The sequence below is a fragment of the Euleptes europaea genome, chromosome 16, assembly GCF_029931775.1.
Source record: "Euleptes europaea isolate rEulEur1 chromosome 16, rEulEur1.hap1, whole genome shotgun sequence".
NCBI classification, from domain to species: domain Eukaryota; kingdom Metazoa; phylum Chordata; class Lepidosauria; order Squamata; family Sphaerodactylidae; genus Euleptes; species Euleptes europaea.
Genome location: NC_079327.1, coordinates 45,997,749 through 46,019,674, shown reverse-complemented (window position 1 = coordinate 46,019,674; position 21,926 = coordinate 45,997,749). Strand labels below are relative to the sequence as shown.

At 42.0% G+C, this 21,926-nt stretch overlaps 1 protein-coding gene across 2 annotated transcripts in view; it reads left to right on the top strand.

Annotated features, from left to right (window-relative positions):
* The window catches only part of SCML2 (Scm polycomb group protein like 2), a 72,131-nt gene that overhangs the window by 39,170 nt on the left and 11,035 nt on the right, over window positions 1-21,926 (top strand). For both annotated transcript variants that reach the window (XM_056862061.1, XM_056862060.1), the window contains exons 7-9: window positions 17,776-18,044; window positions 18,991-19,123; window positions 20,958-21,161. In XM_056862061.1, coding sequence (XP_056718039.1) covers window positions 17,776-18,044; window positions 18,991-19,123; window positions 20,958-21,161 — 606 coding nt within the window. The remainder of the gene's footprint in view (window positions 1-17,775; window positions 18,045-18,990; window positions 19,124-20,957; window positions 21,162-21,926) is intronic.

Here is a 21,926-nt window from a genome sequence, read left to right as displayed (position 1 = left end):
GATAGGTATCTATCTCTGCAGATACCTCACATTCTAGCATTCCTTCAAGACGGGGTACATCAGAAGTTAAAATTGTCAACTTATATAGTTGTGGCAGCTATAGCTACAGTAGTTTCTCAGGTAGATGGCCAAGATTTGACAAGGTATCCACACATAAAATCTTTCCTGAGAGGCATGGCAATAATTGGACCTCCGATTGTTCACGGGTTCCTGACGTGGCAACTCCACGTAGTTCTAGCAGCATTGACGAGACCTCCATCTGAACCCCTGATGGAAGTATCCCTTAAATTCCTATGGATGAAAACTCTTTTTCTAGTGGCAGTTACATCAGCACGAAGAGTATCAGAATTGGGAGCCCTATCTATCAACAAGGGACTCGGCATTTTTCATCAAGACAAAGAGGTCTTACGCACAAATCTGACCTTCATCCCCAAAGTTAATACAGCTTTTCACGGAAGCCAGGAGTTATGTCTTTCTTCATTTTGTCCCAAACCAACTTGCAACAGAGAAAAAGAGTGGCACCCTTTGGACTTCAGAAGAACTCTCAAAACGTACATCAAATGCAAAGAGCCAGTCAGAAAACCAGAGGTTCTTTTCATCTCCCTCACAGCACCTAAGAAGGGTAACAAGCTCGTAATCAGCCATAAATTATGTTATCAGACAGTGTATTGCCGAAGCTTACCAGTCCAGCGGTATCCCGGTACTACCAGGGATAACAGCCCATTCAGTACGCAGCCCAGCGACATCAGCAGCCTTTGAGAGAAAGGCATCCGTAGAAGCAAAGTGGCTACTTAGTCTTCTATATCAACTTTTGTTCGCCACTACCGGATTAATACCATTTCAACAGCTGATGCAGCGTTTGGGAGAAGAATACTGCAACAAGTGGTGGCAGAGACATAATTCCCACCCAGAAGATACAAACAGCTTGTGGAGGTCCGAAGTTTTTCCCAAAATGCCCTTCTCTCAGAGTGAGAACGGAACCTTGATTACTTACTGTGAAGGTTCCTTCTACTTTGAGGTAAGAAGGGCATCTTGCCCACTGATGAAAAATGAAGAGAGGACTTGGAAGCAAGTGACCTGTTTGCCGCAGCATAACAAATGTGGTGAAGAGGAAATCAGCAACAACTCACTCTACCTTTCCTTATGCTTACTCCACTATCTTTCATGATTGTTAATGGTTACCTGTTCACAGTTCACAGCTATATTATTCAGTTTCTTAACAGCAGTTCTTCTGTTCGTTTTCTGGCTGTTTCCTTTTCTGTGCCTTACTGTAAAAAAATACAATAAAATAAGTTAGCTTGGTAAGATTAGAAACTGAGAGGATGATTCTCACCTAAGGAACAGGAAGCAGAAATTCTTTCCTGCTTCCCTGGGCATGCAGCGAGAATCACCCAAGTTGTACCCAAGATGCCCTTCTTACCTCAGAGTAGAGGGAACCTTCATGGTAAGTAATCAAGAGTCCGTTCTGCATACAGATTGAACAAATAGGGAGATAAAATATATCCTTGTCTGAAACTTTTGCCAATTGGAAACCATTCTGTTTTGCCATATTCTGTCCTAACAGTAGTCTCTTATCCAAAGTACAAGTTGCCCATCAAAACAATCAGATGCTGTTGCACACCCATTTCTTTTAAAACCAACCATAGCTTTTCATGATCCACACAGTAAAAAGCTGTGCTGTAATCTATGAAACACAAGCTGATTTTCTTCTGAAATTCTCTTATAGCTCCAGTAACTACTGTAAATTTGCAATATGATCTCTAGTGCCTCTTCTGAATCTAGCTTGAATGTCTGTCATTTCTTGTTCCATCTATGGTAATAGTCTTTGTTATAAGATTTTGAGAATCACTTTACTCACGTGAGAAATTAGTGTGATGGTCCGATAGCTGCTGCATCTTTAAAGCCTCCTTTTTTTGGAATTGGAATGTAAATTTACCATTTCCAGTCTGTGGGCCATGGTTTCATTTTCCATATTTGTTGGCATGTCGTTGTTAAGATTTTGGTGGACTCCATTTCTATGGCTTGGAATAGCTCTATTGATATCCCATTTACTCCTGGTGATTTTGTCGCGGTTCGGGCCGTTAAGTGCCTACACTCTTAGAAAGGACCCCTTCCTGAGAAGGGATATGTTATCTTATTCAGCGAGACACCACTAGACCGGAATCAACGGTTCCTAGAAACTTGTTATTGCTCCTAGGACATCTCTTGAACACGCCAATAAATTTATAATAATGGACAAGAGTAGAAGTATATAAAAAACACATTTATTTACATTATATAATATATGCTTTTTGGTTGCAAAGCCTTAAAATATCATATAAAGATAGACATCATTAGTCTTAAACATGTTTATGTAGCAAGTAATCATTCACATTCTCTATGCCTCCATAAAGGAGTATCTTAGTCAGAATATACTCATAAAGTATCCTTAGTGCAATGCACCTTCATTCAGAATATAAGGTTACAGAAATCCTGTCAAAATATGGTTAATTCTTTGGAGAAAGATTTGGTTAGAAGCATCCTAACTTAAACCATTCAAAACATCATAACATTTCTGTACAGAAGACACACTATACCTTGCTGTGTCATCTGTATCATCTGGAGTCCTCTAAGAATCTAAGCTCTATGAGAACATATGAAGTTATCCCAGAGTATCTGTATTTGCTAAGTCTTGAATCCTTTAAAGACTTCTATTAATATTCTTAACTGATCATCATTAAGATCAGGCATTGTGTATGTACATGCTATGCATGCTCTTTCTAGTTTTAGACAGCAATGCTGAATATATAAATACTATGTGTTAGCTTAAAGCTGTGTACAGTCTCTTTGACTGTGCCAATCTGTGTATGTGCATTGTGCATATCTCACAGAGTACAGAGAGTCTCCTTTCCCTTCAGGAACATCTCTGGTCTCTTGCTCTGAGGAGGTTCAGAAGTCCCTCTGTTAAGTAGAGGACGTTCTGACACAATCCCAGAGGTCTAGCTATTAGCCCTGTATTCAGGATGCTTCTTAGCATTGGTAAGCCAAATAGACTTAGTTTGTAAGAATCCATGAATACAATGGACTCTCAGTGTTCCAATACATGGAAAGATCAACTGCACTTAGATTCCTATTCAAAGAATAGGAATTCTAAGGGTCTCTATCCTCTTCTAGGAATAGAGCAGTCTCACAAGAAGACTGTAAGATATGTTGAAATATCCAGATCTTGATACTTCAAGATATCTTAGAGAACTGCTGTCCACGCAAGGACCAGAGTTTCAATGTTTTACATCTCAAGCCTTTTGAGATGGAGAAGTGCTACATCAGACAGCTGCAGTCTGCCAGTCATAGCATTCTAAAGTGCTAGCTGTTCTGCAGCTGTATTTATGCTGTTTCTAGACTCATTAAGAGTGAAGAAAGCTCCTTTATCCCCTCCTTCTTATCCTTCCAGAGGGGTGCCTTTATTCTCTCTTTCTTATCCTTCAAAAGGGTACCTTTATTCTTTCTTATCAGATACCAGGAGCTTAGTGGCATCTGCTTCTGTCTTTATGTCCTTATATGGATTTCCTTTTCTTTCAGTCCTCTTAGCTTAGAGTGTAAACACTCATTTCTGAGTTACATGATCACATTACATATTTAATTTCTATACCATCCTCTTCGTTAGGACTATACGCATTAAATGAGACTACTTAGAAATCTGTAGCACAACGTTTAACTATATAACTAACAAAACACAATTATAGCTGACATTGTCACTTGCAAAGTGTCATTGTTTACATTTGGTCAGCTGCATAGCCTTCAGAAGGAAAGAAAGCATATTACTCTTATCTTGAGAGAACTGTAATGCCTTTAAGCTATATTAAGCACAGTTTCAGCTATTAATGCACTCTTAGTACATTAAGATATCTTAAGACCTTGAAAAGGCCAAGTATTCTGCCTTTGGTATTCTTTGAGATTCTGACATCTGGCAGCTGAGTCAGAAAGGTGACTTTTGCACACTTAGATAGATAAAAGAAAGTGCTTTACACTGCCCCTTCAAAGATAAAGCTAGAGTAACTTTAGTAGATAGCTTTTGATAGAGCTGACCTTAAGAGCATTCTGTCAACCTTCTGTAAGCTGACAGGCTTTTCATTACATATTACACAATATTATATGAGCAGTGGCTCAGTTTGCATGATGTGTTTAAGTTCTATAGGGAATTAATTCTGCACATGTTCACAAAATACCATGATCATGTCAGAGACTGTTACAATTTGTTTCTCCCGCATGCTCTTAATGCAGCTTTCACTTCACTTTCTAATAGCGCAATCCTAAGGGGGGTAGTTGGGATGGGCCTGGAAACGCTGCTGCTGTGCTGCCTCCTGAATGGCTTCCTGCCTCAGTGCAACAAGCCAAAAATATATTTTGGCTGAAACCCTGTGAAACTGCTCCATTGAATTTTATGAGGCTATGCCTCCCTTTTTGCAGGCACAAGTTCATGCTGGCAAAAAGGGTGCGTTCCTGGGGTGAAAGGCCTCAGGGAGCTGAATAAAGTCAGTCCAGCTTTGGGAATACCCTTTGGCACCAGTGCAAGCCCTTGCACCAGGGAAATGCTGCTGCAGCGGCTGCAGCAGCACCCATGTGTGGTGCTCCCATGCGGCTCCCCAGCTCTGGAATAAGTGCCCCTGCGCCGGCTTTAGTGCCAATTTAGCAGGCGCAAGTGGCGCTAATACTAGTGCAGGGATCACGCTGGCTCCAAAGACCTTTCGGTCCCACCTTTCAGGATTGCTCTGCCAAACTGTAGATCCTTCTTCAGAAGATTCGTTTTGAAAGGAATCTGTCATACTTTGATCTGGCCTGGTGGAACTCCCTTTCTAATGAGACCAGGGCCTGCGGGACCTCAAAGAATTCCTCAGGGCCTGTAAAATGGAGTTATTCCACCAGGTCTACATTTGAGGGCAGCTATGGATTTCCATCAGATCTGGCCTCCCTACCAACCCCTCCCCCCAGATGCTGTAAATGGTTTCAACTAATATGTGGGGGTCCTGACTGTTTTTCGGACAGTTAAATTGTTTTATTTTTATATTGTGATTTTAGTGTATTTTACTGCATTTTACGTATTAAGTATTATGTTGTTATCTGCCCTGAGCCCAGCTTTGCCCGGGGATTGAGCATGGTACAATAATCTACATAAATAAATAAATAAATAAATAAATAAATAAATAAATCTTTTTTGGTATAGTTCTTCAGTGTATTGTTCCCATCTTTTCTTTATTTTGTCCTTCTCAGTTAATATATTTCCGTGTTGATCTTTGAGCATGCTGTGCTTTATATTTCAAATTTGATTTATTGGATCTTGTGGAACAGATCTTTTGTTCTTTCTTTTTGATGTTATCTTCTTTTTTCTTTTAAATTTTATTCAATAAAATTAACATCAGAAAAACAAAATTAAACATATAGAAAAACATATAACAGTCTTCATAATTTAAAATATATATATGTAAATTTAAGAAAACACACCCTGAATTTCTATATTACAGCTTCACTGTTTAGTCCTCTATAAAATAGTTAGACTGTCATCGCAGAAAGTTGTCCTTTCCCACCCTTGATTATAAGATTTTCTATTTTATTTACAGTTTGTAACCATAGCTCGTCTAGGTTCATTGTATCACCATTTTTCTAATATGTTGTTAACTTAATTAATACATATATTTCTTTTACTTTAACCAACCATTCCTCTATCTTTGGAGTCGTTTTTGTTTCCATTGTCTGGCAAAAGTCATTCTAGCAGCAGTTATCATGTGTAACCCCATACATCGTTTATCTTTAGTTAGGTTAGGGGCTAAATTTAACAAAGTATCTCAGGTCTACATGGGATATCAATCTCTTGATGTTCTCTTCTATTTCATTACACTGATTGTTATAATAGTTCTCTTTGTCTCTATGTGTGAGTTGCTGAAACTGCTTTATTTAGACTTTGGGTTAAGTTTCTGTCACCTTTTGCTTCTCATCTATCTTTAGCAATTTTAAGAGTTTCATCAGTCATCTATCAAGGCTTTTCACTTATTTTGGCTACAGGAATAGTCTTTGCACATTCTTCCTTGATAATATCACTGGTTTCAACCTATAGTTCTTCTGGTTCACATTCACTTGAACTTAATAATGCAAATCTGTTCTTGACACCTTCTTTAAACTCTTCATGAATGTTGCTTAGATTGTATTTTGGCACTATGAATGTTTTGGTGTTTTTCTTCAGCTTTATTCTAACTTTCAATATTAACAATTCATGGTCTGTACCACAGTCAGCTCCTGGTTTTGGTAGAAAAAATGGAGCTATTCCATCTTCTGCTTCTGATTATGTAATTATTTGTTTTCTGTATTGGCTGTCTGGTGATGTCCACGTATACAATTGTCTGTCTGGTTGCCTGAAACATGTGTTTGCAATGAACAAATTGTTTCCTTCACAGAATTCTGTGAGTCACTCTCCTGCTTCATTTTGTGCTCTGACCTAGCCCAAATCTTCTGACAGTATTTGATTCTACTTTCTTTCTTTCTTTTGCATCCCAGTCATCTGTGATTATCAGCACATCTTGTTTAGATGTGTGATCAATTTCCTCCTGGACATTTGCATAAAAGTCTTCCTCAGCATAGGTAGTTGGGGCATAAACTTGAATGATGGTTAAATTGTTAGGCTTTCCATGAAGTGATTGATGTTATTCAGTCAAACTTTGCATTATAGCCCCTGACTGCCTATGACTCATCTTACCAAACTATTAGAGCAACTCAGTTTCTTCTGTGATTATCATTCCCTGAGTAAAACACTTTGTAATTTTCTGGCTGAAAATGTCGTAATCCAGTCCAGTTTAGTTCACTCTCTCCCAGGATTGAAATGGTTAAACATTCCATTTCTCTGGTTCTTGTAGATTATCCGGGCTGTGTGACCGTGGTCTTGGTATTTTCTTATTTTGATTCATACTTCTCACGTTCCATGTTCCTATTATATGCATCGAGCAGCTTTGGAATTTCCTTTTGCATCCATTCATGTCAACAACTGAACGTCCTTTTGGCTTTAGTTCAGTTCTGTCATTAAGAATAGTGCTACTTGTAGTTGTCCTCTGCTCTTCCCCAGTAACCGATTGAGTGCCATCTGACCTGGGAGTTCCATCTTCCAGCAATACATCTGTTTTCATTTTGGACTGTCTTATTATAGGGTTTTCGAGGTACAAGTTAGTCAGAAGTGGTTTACAATTGCCTTATTCTGTTCAGTGCTAACCATGGTTAGCTGAAGTGGCACTGCCATTTTTATTATAGATTCTCTCCAGTGTCAGCTTCCATTACTTCTTCCACCCAGTAGCTACCCTTCAAGGAGTCTTCTGCCCCCATCACCACTGAAACTGTATATTCTCTTCTGTGGCTGTAGATTCTTGAAGGGGGTGGATGCATCTTAGTCTGCTGTCTCAGCTGTGACCATTCCACCTCGAGTGTCTCTGCTAGTAGTTTAGACTCTTGACAGAGTCTAGGCTCCTTATGGTAATGCTCTCAGCTTTGATGATGCACATAGCCCCCCTTACCACGTTAAGGTGTGGTTCAAGAGGGAGGTAACCACTATCCACATGTACAAATACAACCAATATTGACAGCAACCGAGGCATGATAAGGGGGTGTAGTCTAGATCCCCAGCAAAATCTTGAAAACATTTTTGTTGGCTGAAAAGGGTTTCTGCTATCTTCAGTCTATTCTTATTTAGACTTCTGAAAAATATGGTTGTTATTTTGATTTTGTTGGATCTGCTTGAAATGGCCATGGAAATATGGCTTTGATGATGTAATCAGTGCCTAAGGATTTGTGATACTTTTCTAGCCCTGACCAAATATTATTTCCTTTTCACGGGTCTAGTGGATAATGTTATGGTAATAAGGTCAGCTAAAAATGATACAGTGATCAAGGATTATTACCCTAATTCCTATATAAGTAGTATGAATAATGATCAGAGCAACTACATCAGTATTCTAATGCAGAAGATGTATGCTAGCATTCTTTGTGTCCACCGTCTCTGTTGTTTTCATGGTAGTTGCAAGGATACACTTAAGGAGGCGTTATATTTCAAAAGTCTTTAGTGAAGTCATTGCTTTGGATTGAAGACATGACAGGAGATTGCATACAAGAGTCCTAAATGGTTGATATCTTAATTGTTTTGCCAAGACAGCTAGAAACTAAATGCTTTGTTTTGTGTGTGGATTTGAGAGGACCATTGTGATGCAAAGCAGTGTCCTGAAAAGAGCAAACATGCTGCTCTGTCTTTCCATCCTCCCCTTTGCAACTACAGACTGTATATTAATTACAAACACAGGCTGCCATTTTCCCCTTTTTAATTGATTTAAAAAAGCCCTGAGATCAACAAACTGCTTTAAGGGTTTTAACATCTATGGTCCAGTTGGGTCAGCTCTGTCTTACAGATTTAGTGAGTTGGCAATTAGATTGCTTTGCATGTCCTTTCACTTCTTTCCAAAGTCTTTGACCCCATCTAACCTTTGATCCCCTCCTGAAGGCAGGGGTGAGGGAAGTATGGGCAGGTGACTGATGGTCTTTGCCAGCAGAGTCCACAGACAATAAGTGAATTGCTTTAGCAGTCTCCTCCACTCTGTCACCTCCCCCTTTCCCTTTCTCTTAAACCAACAAATGCAAATAGGTTCATTCTGATTTGCTAGCACATTTCAGTACTGGCTTATGGGTTTTGTTACAGATTTGCTTTTTCAGTCTCATTCTTGCTAAAAATGCAGACATGTTGGGTTGGGTCCTGAACCTTCTCAGTGGTTAATATAAGTGATTTTTCCATCTCTGGAATATAAAGGTAGGAAACTCTGTTTTAAAGGAAGCAATTTTTGAGAGTCATTATTATTGCATTGCCAGTCTGTATGATAAATGATATATATATATATCACTTGCTAAACAAAGAGGAGAAAGTTTCCCTGTGTAAAAATGCATACCTTCACTTTTACTACCTGTGGTACAGAAGCTTATTTTCTTTGTATTTGTGAACTCAATTGATCTCACAGGTTTTTACTGTACTGTAATCCATGTACATTGTGAGGCAGGGATATAGTAATGGATAGTGTTTATTTTTATTTTAGCAGTATAAAGTAATAGACATAAATGCATTTTATTGTGTGGCTTTAAAGATGTTCTGCTGCTAGAAAAAGGGTGTTTCAATTACATCTTGAAAGATTCACTGTTTTGATGTTCCCTGTATTTCAGTTAAAGGCTTTTGATGCTACTTTACTCTTAATAGAATACATATGTTAAGGAATAAGTTTATTTTAGGAAATCTTCAACCATTAATGTGTATAGTATAACCTATCATTACAATTCTTTATTTTTAAATCTTACTTCAGTGAATGTACTCTAAGCAGTGTCAAAACCTTTGGCATATATCTTACATTAATGGACATTTACGGTACATTCTGATATTTGCTAAGATACAATTTATTGAATATATGTGAATTGTATATAACTGCAATGTATTATGGAAAATGCTGATAGCTAATTTAAAATGCATTTCAAAACACATTTTGATAATTGACGTTTAGGAATAGATGAGAGAAATTATATTCATAAAATTGTGAGTTAGGTCCAATCAGCTTTTTCACTCATGCAAAGGGGAAGAGAGGGTTCACACTAACCACCGAAAAGGTTATGTTGGAGATCATGAGACCTGTCTTGATGAAATGAATATGTGATGGGAGCTGGAATAAGGAATAGAATTGGGTGATATAGACTGAAAAGGCTGGCTGGATCCAACCCTGAATCCGGCACTCACCCACAATTGTGTGTTGTCTGCTATTATTTATGATAAGGAAACGTTGATCACAAATATTTAATTAATTAATTTAAAATATTTCTATGCTGCCTTCCTACCCAAATAGCGTCCCCAACGTGGCAAACATTAAAACATTTCAACATTAAAACAGCATTTAAAATAAAGCACAAATTAAAAAATTAAGTCAATGAAACATAAATACAAACACATATAACATAACCAGGGAGGAGAGCTAATAACAGTGGGAGAATGCCAAATAAAAGAAAAAAAATCTTTAGCTGCTGGTGGAAGACCAGCAATAGAGGAAGATAGATGGATCTCCTTGGGGCAGAAGTTCCAAAGTTTTGCCTCCATGACCAAGAAGGCCCTTTCTCAGGTTGTCACCCATCTAGCCTCAGATGGTGGTGGCACCCAAAGGAGGGCCTCCGAAGATGACTGGAGTGGGTGAGTAGGTTTGTACGGGAGAAGGCGATCCTTCAGACATCCTGGCCTCAAACCATTTAGGGCTCTAAAGGTCAATACCAGCCCAGAAGCAGAGCCTGTATAGATGGAACAAGACTGGAGTGATATTGTCTCTATAAATAACTCACTCCAGTCAGCATTCTGTACCCATTCAAGTCAGCATTCTTCAAGGACAGCTCCACATCCAGTGCATTGCAGTAGTCTAATCTAGATGTTTCTAGGGCATGCACTACAGTAGCAAGATCTTTTCTGCTGAGGAGGGGCTGCACCCTTAGCCACCTTCCACCTGTTTAACCAACCAGAGGCCTGGGTCTAGCAGCACCCCTAAGCTACAAACCTGCTTTTAGGGGGGAGTGCAACCCCGTCCAGAACAAAGATAACCCAATTCCCAGGTCAACCCCCCCCCCAGCAGTAGCACCTCCAGTTTTGGGGGGATTAAAGTCAGTTTGTTAGCCCTCATCCTTCCCAAAACTGCCTCCAGACATCTGCTCACAGTTTCCTCAGCCTCCTTGGGAGCTGCCGAAGTGTAAGTAGAGCAGAGTGTCAACCACAAATTGGTGGCAACTCAGCCCAAATCTCTGGATGACCTCTCCCAGTGGATTCATGTAGATGTTAAAGAGCAAAGGGGATACATTGGAAGCTTTTGAGACCACACAGGCTAAAGGCCTAGGTGCTGAGCAGCAATCCCACAGCACCACTCTCTGAAGCCTACCTTCAAAGTAGGACCAAAACTACCACAGAACAGTGCCTCCCTGTCCCAACCCCAAAATGTGGCTCAGAAAGATACATGGTCAGTAGTGCCTAAAACCAGTAGAAGTCCAGGGAAATACAGTATTCTTGCTCTGAGAGACAAGGCCATCTTCTGCTCGGGTTCTTGTGCTTGCTTATCTGGGAGGCAGGAAACAAAAACTGCGGACCTTCCTGTGTCTTGGAGGAAGTAGCCCCTCCTCTCTCCTATATCTCCAGTTTTGTTTCCTGCCTTGACGGGAGCGCAGCGTTCGTTTATTCTCCCTGCTTCAGATAAGAAATTAGTACTAGTTTATGTCTATAGTTGTTAGTTTTCGTCTAGTCTCTTGTTAGTTGGTGTCCTTATTGTTTGTATCTGTCTCTGCTTATGCAAAATTCTAATTTGCCTCAAGCTCCGGCTAGGCTAAATTTCCCGCCCAAACAACATGGCGGAGGCCCGAGGTGACGATTTTATCTCGCCTCAGGATCTGGTGCCGGGATTACTTACCGCGGCTAATGGCAGTCTGGACGAACCGTCCTGCAGTGGAGTTTCGCCTTCCCCCTCAGGGAAGAAGCGCAAAGCCTTAGACAAATCAAATGAGGGCTCCAAAAAACATAAGGGCACCACCGGCGCGGCTTCTAGCCTAGCGCTGAGAAAGAGAAAGAAAAAACTAAGCGAGGCTCCTAGCCTGACGCACAAAAATTCAAGCGGCGCGGCTTCTAGCCTTGTTACCAAAGCGCCCCGGGCCAGTACATCGGCCTCGGTCGATCAGCCCGCCCTGCTCCGTCCAGACCCTTCCCTGGTCTCCGCGGCTCCGACGTCCCCGGCGGTTGCAGATTCGCGCCAGGATGTTGTCGAGGCGCGAGGGATTCCGCCGACGGCCACAGAAACGTCCCGCGAGAGGGACTTAATGGCGGCCGCTTCCCCACAACACAAGACGCTGACGCAAGGCGTAGCAGTTTGTGGGGGAGAGACAAGGACGGTCGGAGATCCGATGGCACCTCTTGGTAATGTACAGAGCGGCGCGACGGGCGGGGGAGAAGGGGGGCTTTTAGCCCTAAAAGCTGAATTAGTACAGTTGGTAAGGAGCGTATTTGTGGAGGGGCTGCAGGCTCTGCAAGTCTCCCCTACACCATCTTTGCAAGGGGATAAGCCTCCTCGTGAGGGAGGCGCTGATAGCGGCTTAAGGTCCACCCCGGTAGCCACGGGGGGGGGGGAAGTACTCGGCCTGCCAGAGCTGCTAGTAATGCCCAGCCACCTCCAAGGACCAATATTTCTATGTCCCCAGATTCCTCTGACGAAGAATTAGAGGAAGGCGAGTTTTCTTCTGGTGAGGCAACTCCTCCCATTGAAGTAAAGCAGCTTAGACTTTTCCCCCAAGAGGAATTCCAGTCTCTGCTTTCAAAATCTCTGGCAGCCTTGGATCTAACAGAGGTCTCAGAACCTCTGGATCCAGACAAACTTAGAGGGGCCAAAGAATTTTTCCACAGGCACAATGTCCCTTCCAGGACTATTCCAGTACCTGACTATTTTTCCACGCTCATTAAAGCTGAGTGGGACAAGCCTCTGGCATCCAAACAGGTCACCTCGGTTTCAAAGAAATTCTATACACTAGCCAAGCCCTCGGCACAGATGCTTCAGATCCCTCCGGTTGAGGCTCCAGTCGTGGCACTTCATTCTTATGACGTGGTAGCCAGGGATGGTATGGGTCCAATTAAGGATCCCCTGGACAGAAAGGCGGAATTGGCGATTAAAAGAGCCCAAGAGGCGTCTACCCTAGCAGTAAGTGCCTCGGTTACTTCGGCCCTTATCTCCAGGGCCGCTATAGTGTGGACAAGAAAACTTAACCAACTCATTCCTGAGGATAACAGGAAAGCACTGGAGGGGGTCTCCAGGGTTCTCAAGGCCGACTCTACCCTTGACACCTTCCTTGCCGACTACCCTTGACACTCTATCATTCTCAGCAAGGGCCATAGCTACCCAGGCAGCCGCTAGGAGGGCCCTGTGGCTTCGACCCTGGCAGGCGGATACCCACTCCAAAGCAGAACTGATGGGTTTTCCCTATCAGGGAGACAAACTTTTTGGGGACCAGCTGGACTCCATTCTCATAGAGACAAAGGACAAAAAGAAGGCCCTGCCCAAGAGTTATCGCAGGGATAACAAGGGCTCTTCCGGTTACTTTAGATCATCCCATACACTTCAGAGGTTTCGTACCGACCAGAGAAGGGGCCAATGGTCTCAGAGCAGGGGCTCCTTTCGAAGGGGGGGGGACGTTTCTCACGCCCCAGATTCCCTCAGTCCAACCCTGATAGACAAAACTTCAACTCCCGACAGGGATCTAAACAATGACGCCATCACCTCCCTGGTGGGAGGACGTCTCCTTCACTTTGCTGCCCTTTGGTCAGACGTCCAGTCGGATGCTTGGGTGACGCAAGTAATCAATCAGGGGTACCAAATAGAGTTTGCACGGCCTCCTCCAGACCGTATGACGACCTTTCACCGTCCCCTGTCCAGAACAAAGCGCCTACGCACTGCGGAGGCGGTAAATCATCTCTTAAACATACGGGCTATCGAGTCAGTAGAGCCATCAGAACGCTCATACGGAATTTACTCGGTCTTCTTCACTGTCCCCAAAAGCAATGGGGACTGGAGGGCCATCCTGGACCTCAAGTTCCTCAACAGATATGTCATCAAGAGGAGGTTCAGGATGGAGACCCTGAAGTCTATCAAAGAGGCATTACGTCCTCGAGCCTATCTTACCTCGATAGACCTGACCGAGGCTTATCTACACATACCGATGCATCCAGCCCACAGAAAATTTCTCAGGTTCTCCTTCGAGGAACTCCATTTTCAATTTCGAGCCTTGCCCTTCGGCCTTTCCTCTGCCCCACGGGTCTTCACCAAGATCCTGGTGGCCCTAATAGCCTTAATCCGAGCTCAGGGGGTCCAGGTACACCCGTACCTGGACGACATCCTCATATGCGCTCCATCCAAAGAACTGAGCGCAACACACACGACCCTCGTGCTGAACACTAAGACACCACGGCTTCCTGATCAATCAGGAAAAGAGTCACCTGGAACCTACCCAGAGACTACGGCACCTTGGAGTGTTCATAGACACTACACAAAATTCCCTCTTTCTTCCTTTGGACAAGGCACTCAAGATTGCAGCCTTAGCCAAAAAGACCATCAGATCCCCCTCATCCAAACTGATGTCACTGGCCAAGCTGCAGGGGCACATGATCTCATGCATCCCCGCGGTTCCCTGGGCGCGCTTCCACGCCAGGCCTCTTCAGTGGTTTCTGTTGCAGTTCCAACAGGACATCACGAAGAAAAGGGACAGGACGCTCATTCTATCCAGGACGACACGCCTATCTCTGTCATGGTGGACGAACACACACAATCTGTGCAAGGGCCTCCCGTACATTCACGATCCCCCCGAACAACTATATACCGATGCCAGCTTATCGGGGTGGGGAGCCACCTTCCAGAACAGGCCAGCTCAGGGACTCTGGAGTCACTCGGAGAAGAGTCAAAGCATCAATCTTCTCGAAATGAAGGCTGTCTGGAGGGCGCTTTTACACTTCGCCCCTCAAATAGAGAAAAAACACCTTCTAATAAGAACGGACAATGTGACCACAAAAGCCCACGTAAACAAACAGGGCGGGTCACGATCGTCCACTCTACACAAGCAAGCGTCAATGATTCTCGACTGGGCAGAACATCATCTCCTATCCTTGACAGCGGAACATATTCAGGGGATCCTCAACGTCCAGGCCGATTGGCTCAGCCGCCAACAACTAGACGAAGGGGAATGGGAGCTCAACCCGTCGGTTTTCCATCTAATGACCCAAAAATACGGGACTCCCATATTGGACCTGTTTGCCTCGAGCACAAACCATCAGCTCCCTCGGTTTTTCTCCCGCTACAAACATCCGTCCGCGGAAGCAACGGATGCCCTGTTGTCCCCATGGCCATCGGGACTCCTTTACGCCTTCCCTCCCCTGCCCTTAATTCCGAGAGTCATACGCAGGATCCGGCTTCTAAAGGCCACAGTATTACTAGTGGCCCCGGATTGGCCAAGACGCCCTTGGTATCCGGCCCTCCGCGAAATGTCGTTCAGGGAGCCATGGCGTCTCCCCGCAAATCACGACCTACTTCTACAGGGCCCAGTCTGTCACCCGGACCCTCAGTGGTTCAAGATGACCGTTTGGCCGTTGAAAGGAGGAGGCTACTAACCTTGGGGTATGCGCCAGACATCATCAACACCATACTAGCATCACGACGACCTTCTACCATCCGCATTTATAATGCCACATGGAAGGTTTTCCACTCCTGGTGTAGGAGCAGATCCGTAGATCCTCTTAAGCCGAAAGTTTCGAGCATTCTAGCCTTTCTAGAAGATGGTCATAAACTAGGCCTTAAATGCACTACCATGAGGAGGCGACTAGCGGCCATCGCTACTCTGGTACCTCGGGTAGCCGGATACCCACTTCTAAATCACCCTCATGTTAAAGCTTTTCTTCGAGGGGTTAAATCAACCTCGCCTCCTGTACTGCATCGATTCCCGACCTGGAAGATACACACGGTCCTCACTGCCCTGACTAAATCACCATTCGAGCCCCTTAGAACGGTAGATCTGAAGTGGCTCAGGCTTAAAGTACTCTTCTTAACAGCCATTACTTCGGCCCGACGGGTCTCCGAATTGGGGGCTCTGTCCATTGCCCCACATCTCTGCGTTTTTCATAAAAATAGAGTAGTTCTAAGGCCAGATCCTTCCTTCATACCGAAAGTGAATACTAAATTCCACAGAGAACAAGATATTGTCCTTCCTACCTTTCATCCAGATCCGTCATCTCCAAGAGAAAGATCCTGGCACTCCCTAGATCTCAGAAGGGCATTAAAGATCTACATAAAGCGTACTCAACACATTAGGCTATCTGACTCATTGTTTGTGACCCTAACGGCTCCGAACAAAGGGAAGGCTATGTCCAGAGCTGCCATCAGCCATAACATCAAAAGCTGCATCGCTCAGGCCTATAAGGCCTCCGGCCTACCAGTTCCCGCACACATTACAGCACATTCCGTCAGAAGTGCGGCCACTTCGGCCGCTTTTTCTCGGAGTGTTTCAGTAGAAGACATTTGCAAGGCGGCTACCTGGTCGTCATCTTCTACTTTCATTCGGCACTACAAAGTGGACCTTTTTTCCTCTGCGGATGCTACCTTTGGCAAAAACGTACTGCAGTGTGTGAAGGAGGTTTAATTGTACCCACCCAGTTTCATAAGCTCTTATACGTCCCGAGCAGAAGATGGCCTTGTCTCTCAGAGCGAGAACGAGCCTTGGTTACCTACCGTGAAGGCTCCTTCTGCTCTGGGAGACGAAGGCCATCTTCCCCTCCCAATCAGGACAATCGATACTGCTACTCCTTCACCTACAAATTGGCACAATGCAGAGATATTTGTCATTGTTCGTTATTATTGTATGGTTAATTGGCATCTTGCCCACTTTAATTGTTATTTATTGTGGTTTATTGTTCGGTCTTCCTGTTTAAAAAAAAAACTATTTAGTGCAGGGTTGTTAAGTCAAGCTCTAGAAATACTGGAGATATAGGAGAGAGGAGGGGCTACTTCCTCCAAGACATAGGAAGGTCCGCAGTTTTTGTTTCCTGCCTCCCAGATAAGCAAGCACAAGAACCCGAGCAGAAGATGGCCATCGTCTCCCAGAGCAGAAGGAGCCTTCACGGTAGGTAACCAAGGCTCGTTCAGACTTCAGTTACAATTGAAAGAGTCAGTGCATAAATAATAGTATCATAATTTATTGTATATACAGGGCTAGGCTAGTTTTTTGTTGTTTAAATCTGGTGTTCAATGCACAATGAAATTTCTTTTACAGGCAATTTGAATTTTCTTTCTGTGGAATTTTGCCCATTTGTACGAGTGAAGAACATGGACCCAAAACTGCTTAATTTAAAATTTCAAGTATTCTGTGTTTGTTGAGAAATAATGTGTTCAGTTTGTCCAATATTGTGTAACAAAAATGTGTTTGGAAAGCGGAACAGTTTTTCTTTTCTAGTTAAATCAACTGTGTTTAGAGTTTAGCAAGAACTTAATCTACAACTTTTAGTCAATATGGGATACTTCTTGGATACTAGAAAAATAGAGTGAATAAAAGCATCTAAGCTGTCTTGATTTTTATATGAAAGGTATGTCTTGTAATGGGGTAAAAATGTTCTCTAAGGTTCATAGATGGATAGAACTTCTCTAAGTTCTTAACATAGGGATAATATCTCAGGAATCCAAATGGCCAGGAAGTCAATTGTGGGATGAAACTTAATTCAAAATATTCAACTAATAAGAAGCAAAGAGTTACCCTGAATTTGCTCAAATTCCATTAATTTATGTTAAGCTTGTGTAAGAGAAATTCTCAGTGGGCTGCCAAGAGGTTCCATTGGGGAACTGAAGGGCAGGTAGCAGGGATTCTGATAGAATCTGGTTGTACTCCAGCTCGAGTTGCCCGCTCTCTGGAAAAGAAATAGCCTGGCCCGTTGTTGTGTATTTATCAGCAACTTGATGCTTGGTAAATCACAGAATAGTGACGAATATTAGCTGCAGATTGTCATGCAATAACCTGCTGGAGAAGATACTTGGTACCATGTTGAAAAGTTGGCAAACACCCCCATTTCAACTACAAATAGCATGACGATACGTCATTTTATTTTTAAAGGTAATTAGAGGTTATAGTCATTCCAAATTATTACCACTTTAGAAAATATGCTTTCAGATTTTGATTCATGTATCTTTTTACTTTCAGTTTCTAGTACAAAGAATAATGCAAAAGCCCAAACATCCCCTTCAAAAGTGACCCGGCGTTCAATGCAGTCTCCACAGAAATCGGCATCTGTTCCAGCTCCTTCTCCAGCTCCCACACCTAAAGGGAAGAAACCTGGGCAGGGAAAACCACCAGCTTCATTTGCAGTTCTTAGGAAAGGCAGGTCTCCCAAAAATATTCATGTGACAAAAAACACATCTCATAAGGAAAACCTCAAAACAAGAAAAAAGAGCTTGAAACCAGGCAGGAAGGTTAGCGAACCTGATTACTTTTGTATTTGTTGCCAGGGGATGTCTATGCTTTACAGGGATGCTTGGCAGAGAAATCAACGTTTCATTTATGTATTATACATATATTTAGTGCAAATGGTGTACTAAATATGTTACAGATTTCCTTTCTAGTGTGCTTACAAGTCATGCAGTGCAAGCAATATATTATTTTAGAATGTGCTGAATGCAAATTTATTCCTTTTATTCCTGTGAGTTGCTTTGAGGAGTCGGTTTTGTCTAAAAAGCAAGATAAAAATATGATAAAATAAAGACAGATACTTGTTTCAAGTTCGACAGGTTTTAAAGTTGCTGATTTCCATTTATCTCACTTATTTTCCTAAGCCATTCAGTGAGTCTTGATTAGGCTCAGTTGGAAATGCAGTGTGGTTGCCAACAGAAGAAGTAACCCTTTACTGAATTTCTTCCTGATTTTTTGCCTCTAGGTTTTTAGGAAAAGCTTTTTCAACATAGGTTAATTTTACTTGCTAAGATAATTCATTAGGGTGAATGCATATGTTTGTCTCCTGCAGTCACAAGGATAGCAGTGAAATCGACATTTGACATCTCAATCTAGTCTAATTTTAGCTGCTTTCCATCCTTGTAAAACCCAAAGGTGGAGCAGTGCTGATGTGCTTTTCTGTTGCTGTTGACCCTCAGCTTCTTCACACAGCCATTGTAAGTTAGGAGCGATCTGATGAAGCCATCTTGAGTTGATTTTTTTTGTTTGGCATATGCGTTTTTTAATACGTGTTGAGATAATGAATCTCCTTTGAGAAGAACCTTTGAAGTATGGGTTGGGACTGTTAGAAGTAATCTGCTATCTTGGTATTCCTCAACTGTTCAGAGAAGTCAGAGTTGAGGTGGTCTTTCTTACAGATTATGCAAGTGTTTATTTTTTAAAAAGCAATTTCCTTTTTTTAAAAAACAGAAAAAAATCTTACCAGTGCAATCTCCGGTATTTTCTCCTCCCCTTACTTCTGCAAAAGTGGAAAATAGCACTATTCAGATTCAGAAAGATGGGCCTTCTATTACTGGCGCAACAGCGGCTGTCATTTCTACTGGTGAGCTTTTATTGCAAGCATGAGATAATGCTCTCTTCTGGGAAGAAACTGAGTTTTAGAGTTGCCACAGAAGTAATGAGGAATTCTAATTAGAAAAAGCCTTTTAGACAATGTTGAGTTTTGAAGGTAGCTCATTAAGCATTTAAACTGGGTCTGGCTACTGATATATTTTTTTCTAGCCCCAACCAGGTCTCTCTGATCTTTGTTTTCTCCATCTTTCTGGTTTTTCTTTCCAAATCTCCTTCCTATTTATTTAATTTATGCACAAAATTTGTACCCAGCCTTTCTGCCTTTACAAAGGCCATCAAGCAGTTAACAACTTAAAACATGCATGATAAAGTCACATTTAAAAACCGTTAAAATCAACCTCCCCAAACATACATTAAAACAATTAAAAACAGAGTTAAAATACATACAAGATGTAAAAACAGTAAGTAAAACATTGGTTAGGAAAGACATTAAAATTAAATTAAAACATTGGTTAGGGTTTTTTTTTACTTCCCAATGCTTCTTTATCATGCATCATACAAAGTTCTGGTATTAACTTTTAAGGCCCTAAATGGATTGGGCCTAACAATCAAACTCTACCCACATGTGCTCTGTAACTCAATACTTATTTTAACAGTTGCTGTCTTTTAAAATCTTTTCATGGATTTTAACATTGCAAGCCACATTGAGCATTTATTTTTAAATACAAAGGGGATATATATAAATGGGTGTGTGTAAAGTGCTGTCAAGACACAGCTGACATATGGTGACCCCACAGGGTTTTCAAGGCAACTGATTAAGCGGAGGTGGTTTTCCATTGCCTTCCTCTGCAAGTCTTCCTTGGTGGTCTCCCATCCAAGTACCAGTCCTGCTTAACTCCCAAGGTCTGACAAGATCCGGCTATACTATACTGTTCCACATCCCAGATATATAAATACTCTAATAATAAGAATAAAATAATTTCCCTCCTCCTGTCTTTTTTCTTCTTCTGTTTTTCTTTATCCAGTTGTTAGATTCTGCCTGATCCCAAACCACTGTATATGTCCTCCTTCTAGCTATTTCCTTCCCCTTGTTCTTTTTAACCTCTTTTCTCTGCTCTCCTATATTTCATTTCCTAGCTCTCCTTCCACTTTACCCTTATTGTGGTTATTTATCATGGTTATTTATCATAGGTATACCCTGAGAGTACCATCAGATTAAGAGTTTTACATCCCATCTCTACCATCTGTTTTGTTGTCTGACTTGGGGCTATCGCTTAACCTTTCCATCTGCTGATGGGAATTAACATTATACTATAGGTTCGCTGTATGTGTTTGAAGTAATTGGTTTTGTTTAATAATTTCCTGCTGCTGACTCACTGTTTTGACTTTAGGCAAGTCAATTTCAGTCTGTTTCCCATCTGAATGTGGAAATTACATCTCAGAGATTTATGAAGGCATGCAAAATAAACACTGTGAAAGGCATTTTGTTTTTGTTTTAAGTCTGGGAAAAACAAGGCATTGCAATTAAACTAGTCTAGTTGGGTTGTATAGATGGGCTTAGGAGTGTGTGAAGTTGGGCTCTTTCCCCTGAGAGTTGGAGGGCTAGGGAAAGCTTGTGAGGGAGGAGGATCTGTCCGCAGACCATTAGTGACTCATGTTCATTACTATGCAGCCTAAATTTTACCTTTGGCAAGCCTTAGAGCTAGGAATAAATGTGTAATAGATCTGTATATAAGTTGATCAGTGTGCCTTTTCGGTGATAATTCTATGAAATAACATTAGACCCAGAATATAATGCCTGTCCTTGAAGATCAGCAAGTTCCATTGGATAAAATTGCCAGTGAGCTTTTCTTTTTTCTTTGTAGTTTGTGTTTATGTTAACAAACACGGAAACTCTGGGCCTCATCTGGATAGAAAGAAGGTACAGCAGCTTCCTGATCACTTTGGACCAGGACCCGTTAATGTCGTTCTTCAGCAGGCTGTGCAGGCTTGTGTAGACTGTGCCTATCAGTCAAAAACAGTGTTTGGATTCCTGAAGTCAGGACACCATGCAGGAGAAATGATCACCGGTAATGGCAGAGCATTCAGCTTTTCCTGTTGGTCCCAAATGAGCAGTTTTTGAGAGCATCTGGGTAGGAATCAAGGAAGTGGCAATGGAATTTTTCCGTTAGTTTTTAAGCGTAGCAAAGGATGTTCAGTTTGGGTGCAACTAACGGGGGGTGGGGGGTGGAATCAAGATTAAATGTTATGGTAGCAGTTGTATAAAACAGCTTATTTCAGTTTTTTATTGGTCTAATGGGTTAGATTAAATAATGCTTCACTGATTTGCTTTCGTTATATTTTAAAGCACAACCACCTTATCTAAATGCTATCCAAAACATCAGTGTATGTTGTTTATGCTGTAGTTCAATAGCAAATGCATCTGCATGTGTTGTGCTTGTGTTTTTTTACATAGATGCATAGTTCTTAAATAGATCTATTAGACATCCCACTAAATGGCTCCATCTGTTTAAAGTAAGCTGTTATGGCTGCTCCTCCTTTTCCTGTGAAAATATTATGGAAGTGCAGGAGGGTCAGTTTTCCAAGAACCTGTGGCATCTGTTATAGAATGAGCCTTAATAGCAGCTGTTGATAAAAAATATTATCTTGTTCTAAACTGGGAGCTGTTGTCACTTTTTTTTTTTGCTGGAAGAAGCAATATTCAGGACAGATGGTAGCACATCAATTCATACTTAAAGTCATAGGCCTTAAAAAAGGGTTGCCTTACTTCAGTCTCCCTGCATTAATACCAGATGGCAACAGTAACTCATAGTATGCAGGTTTAATGAGACCCT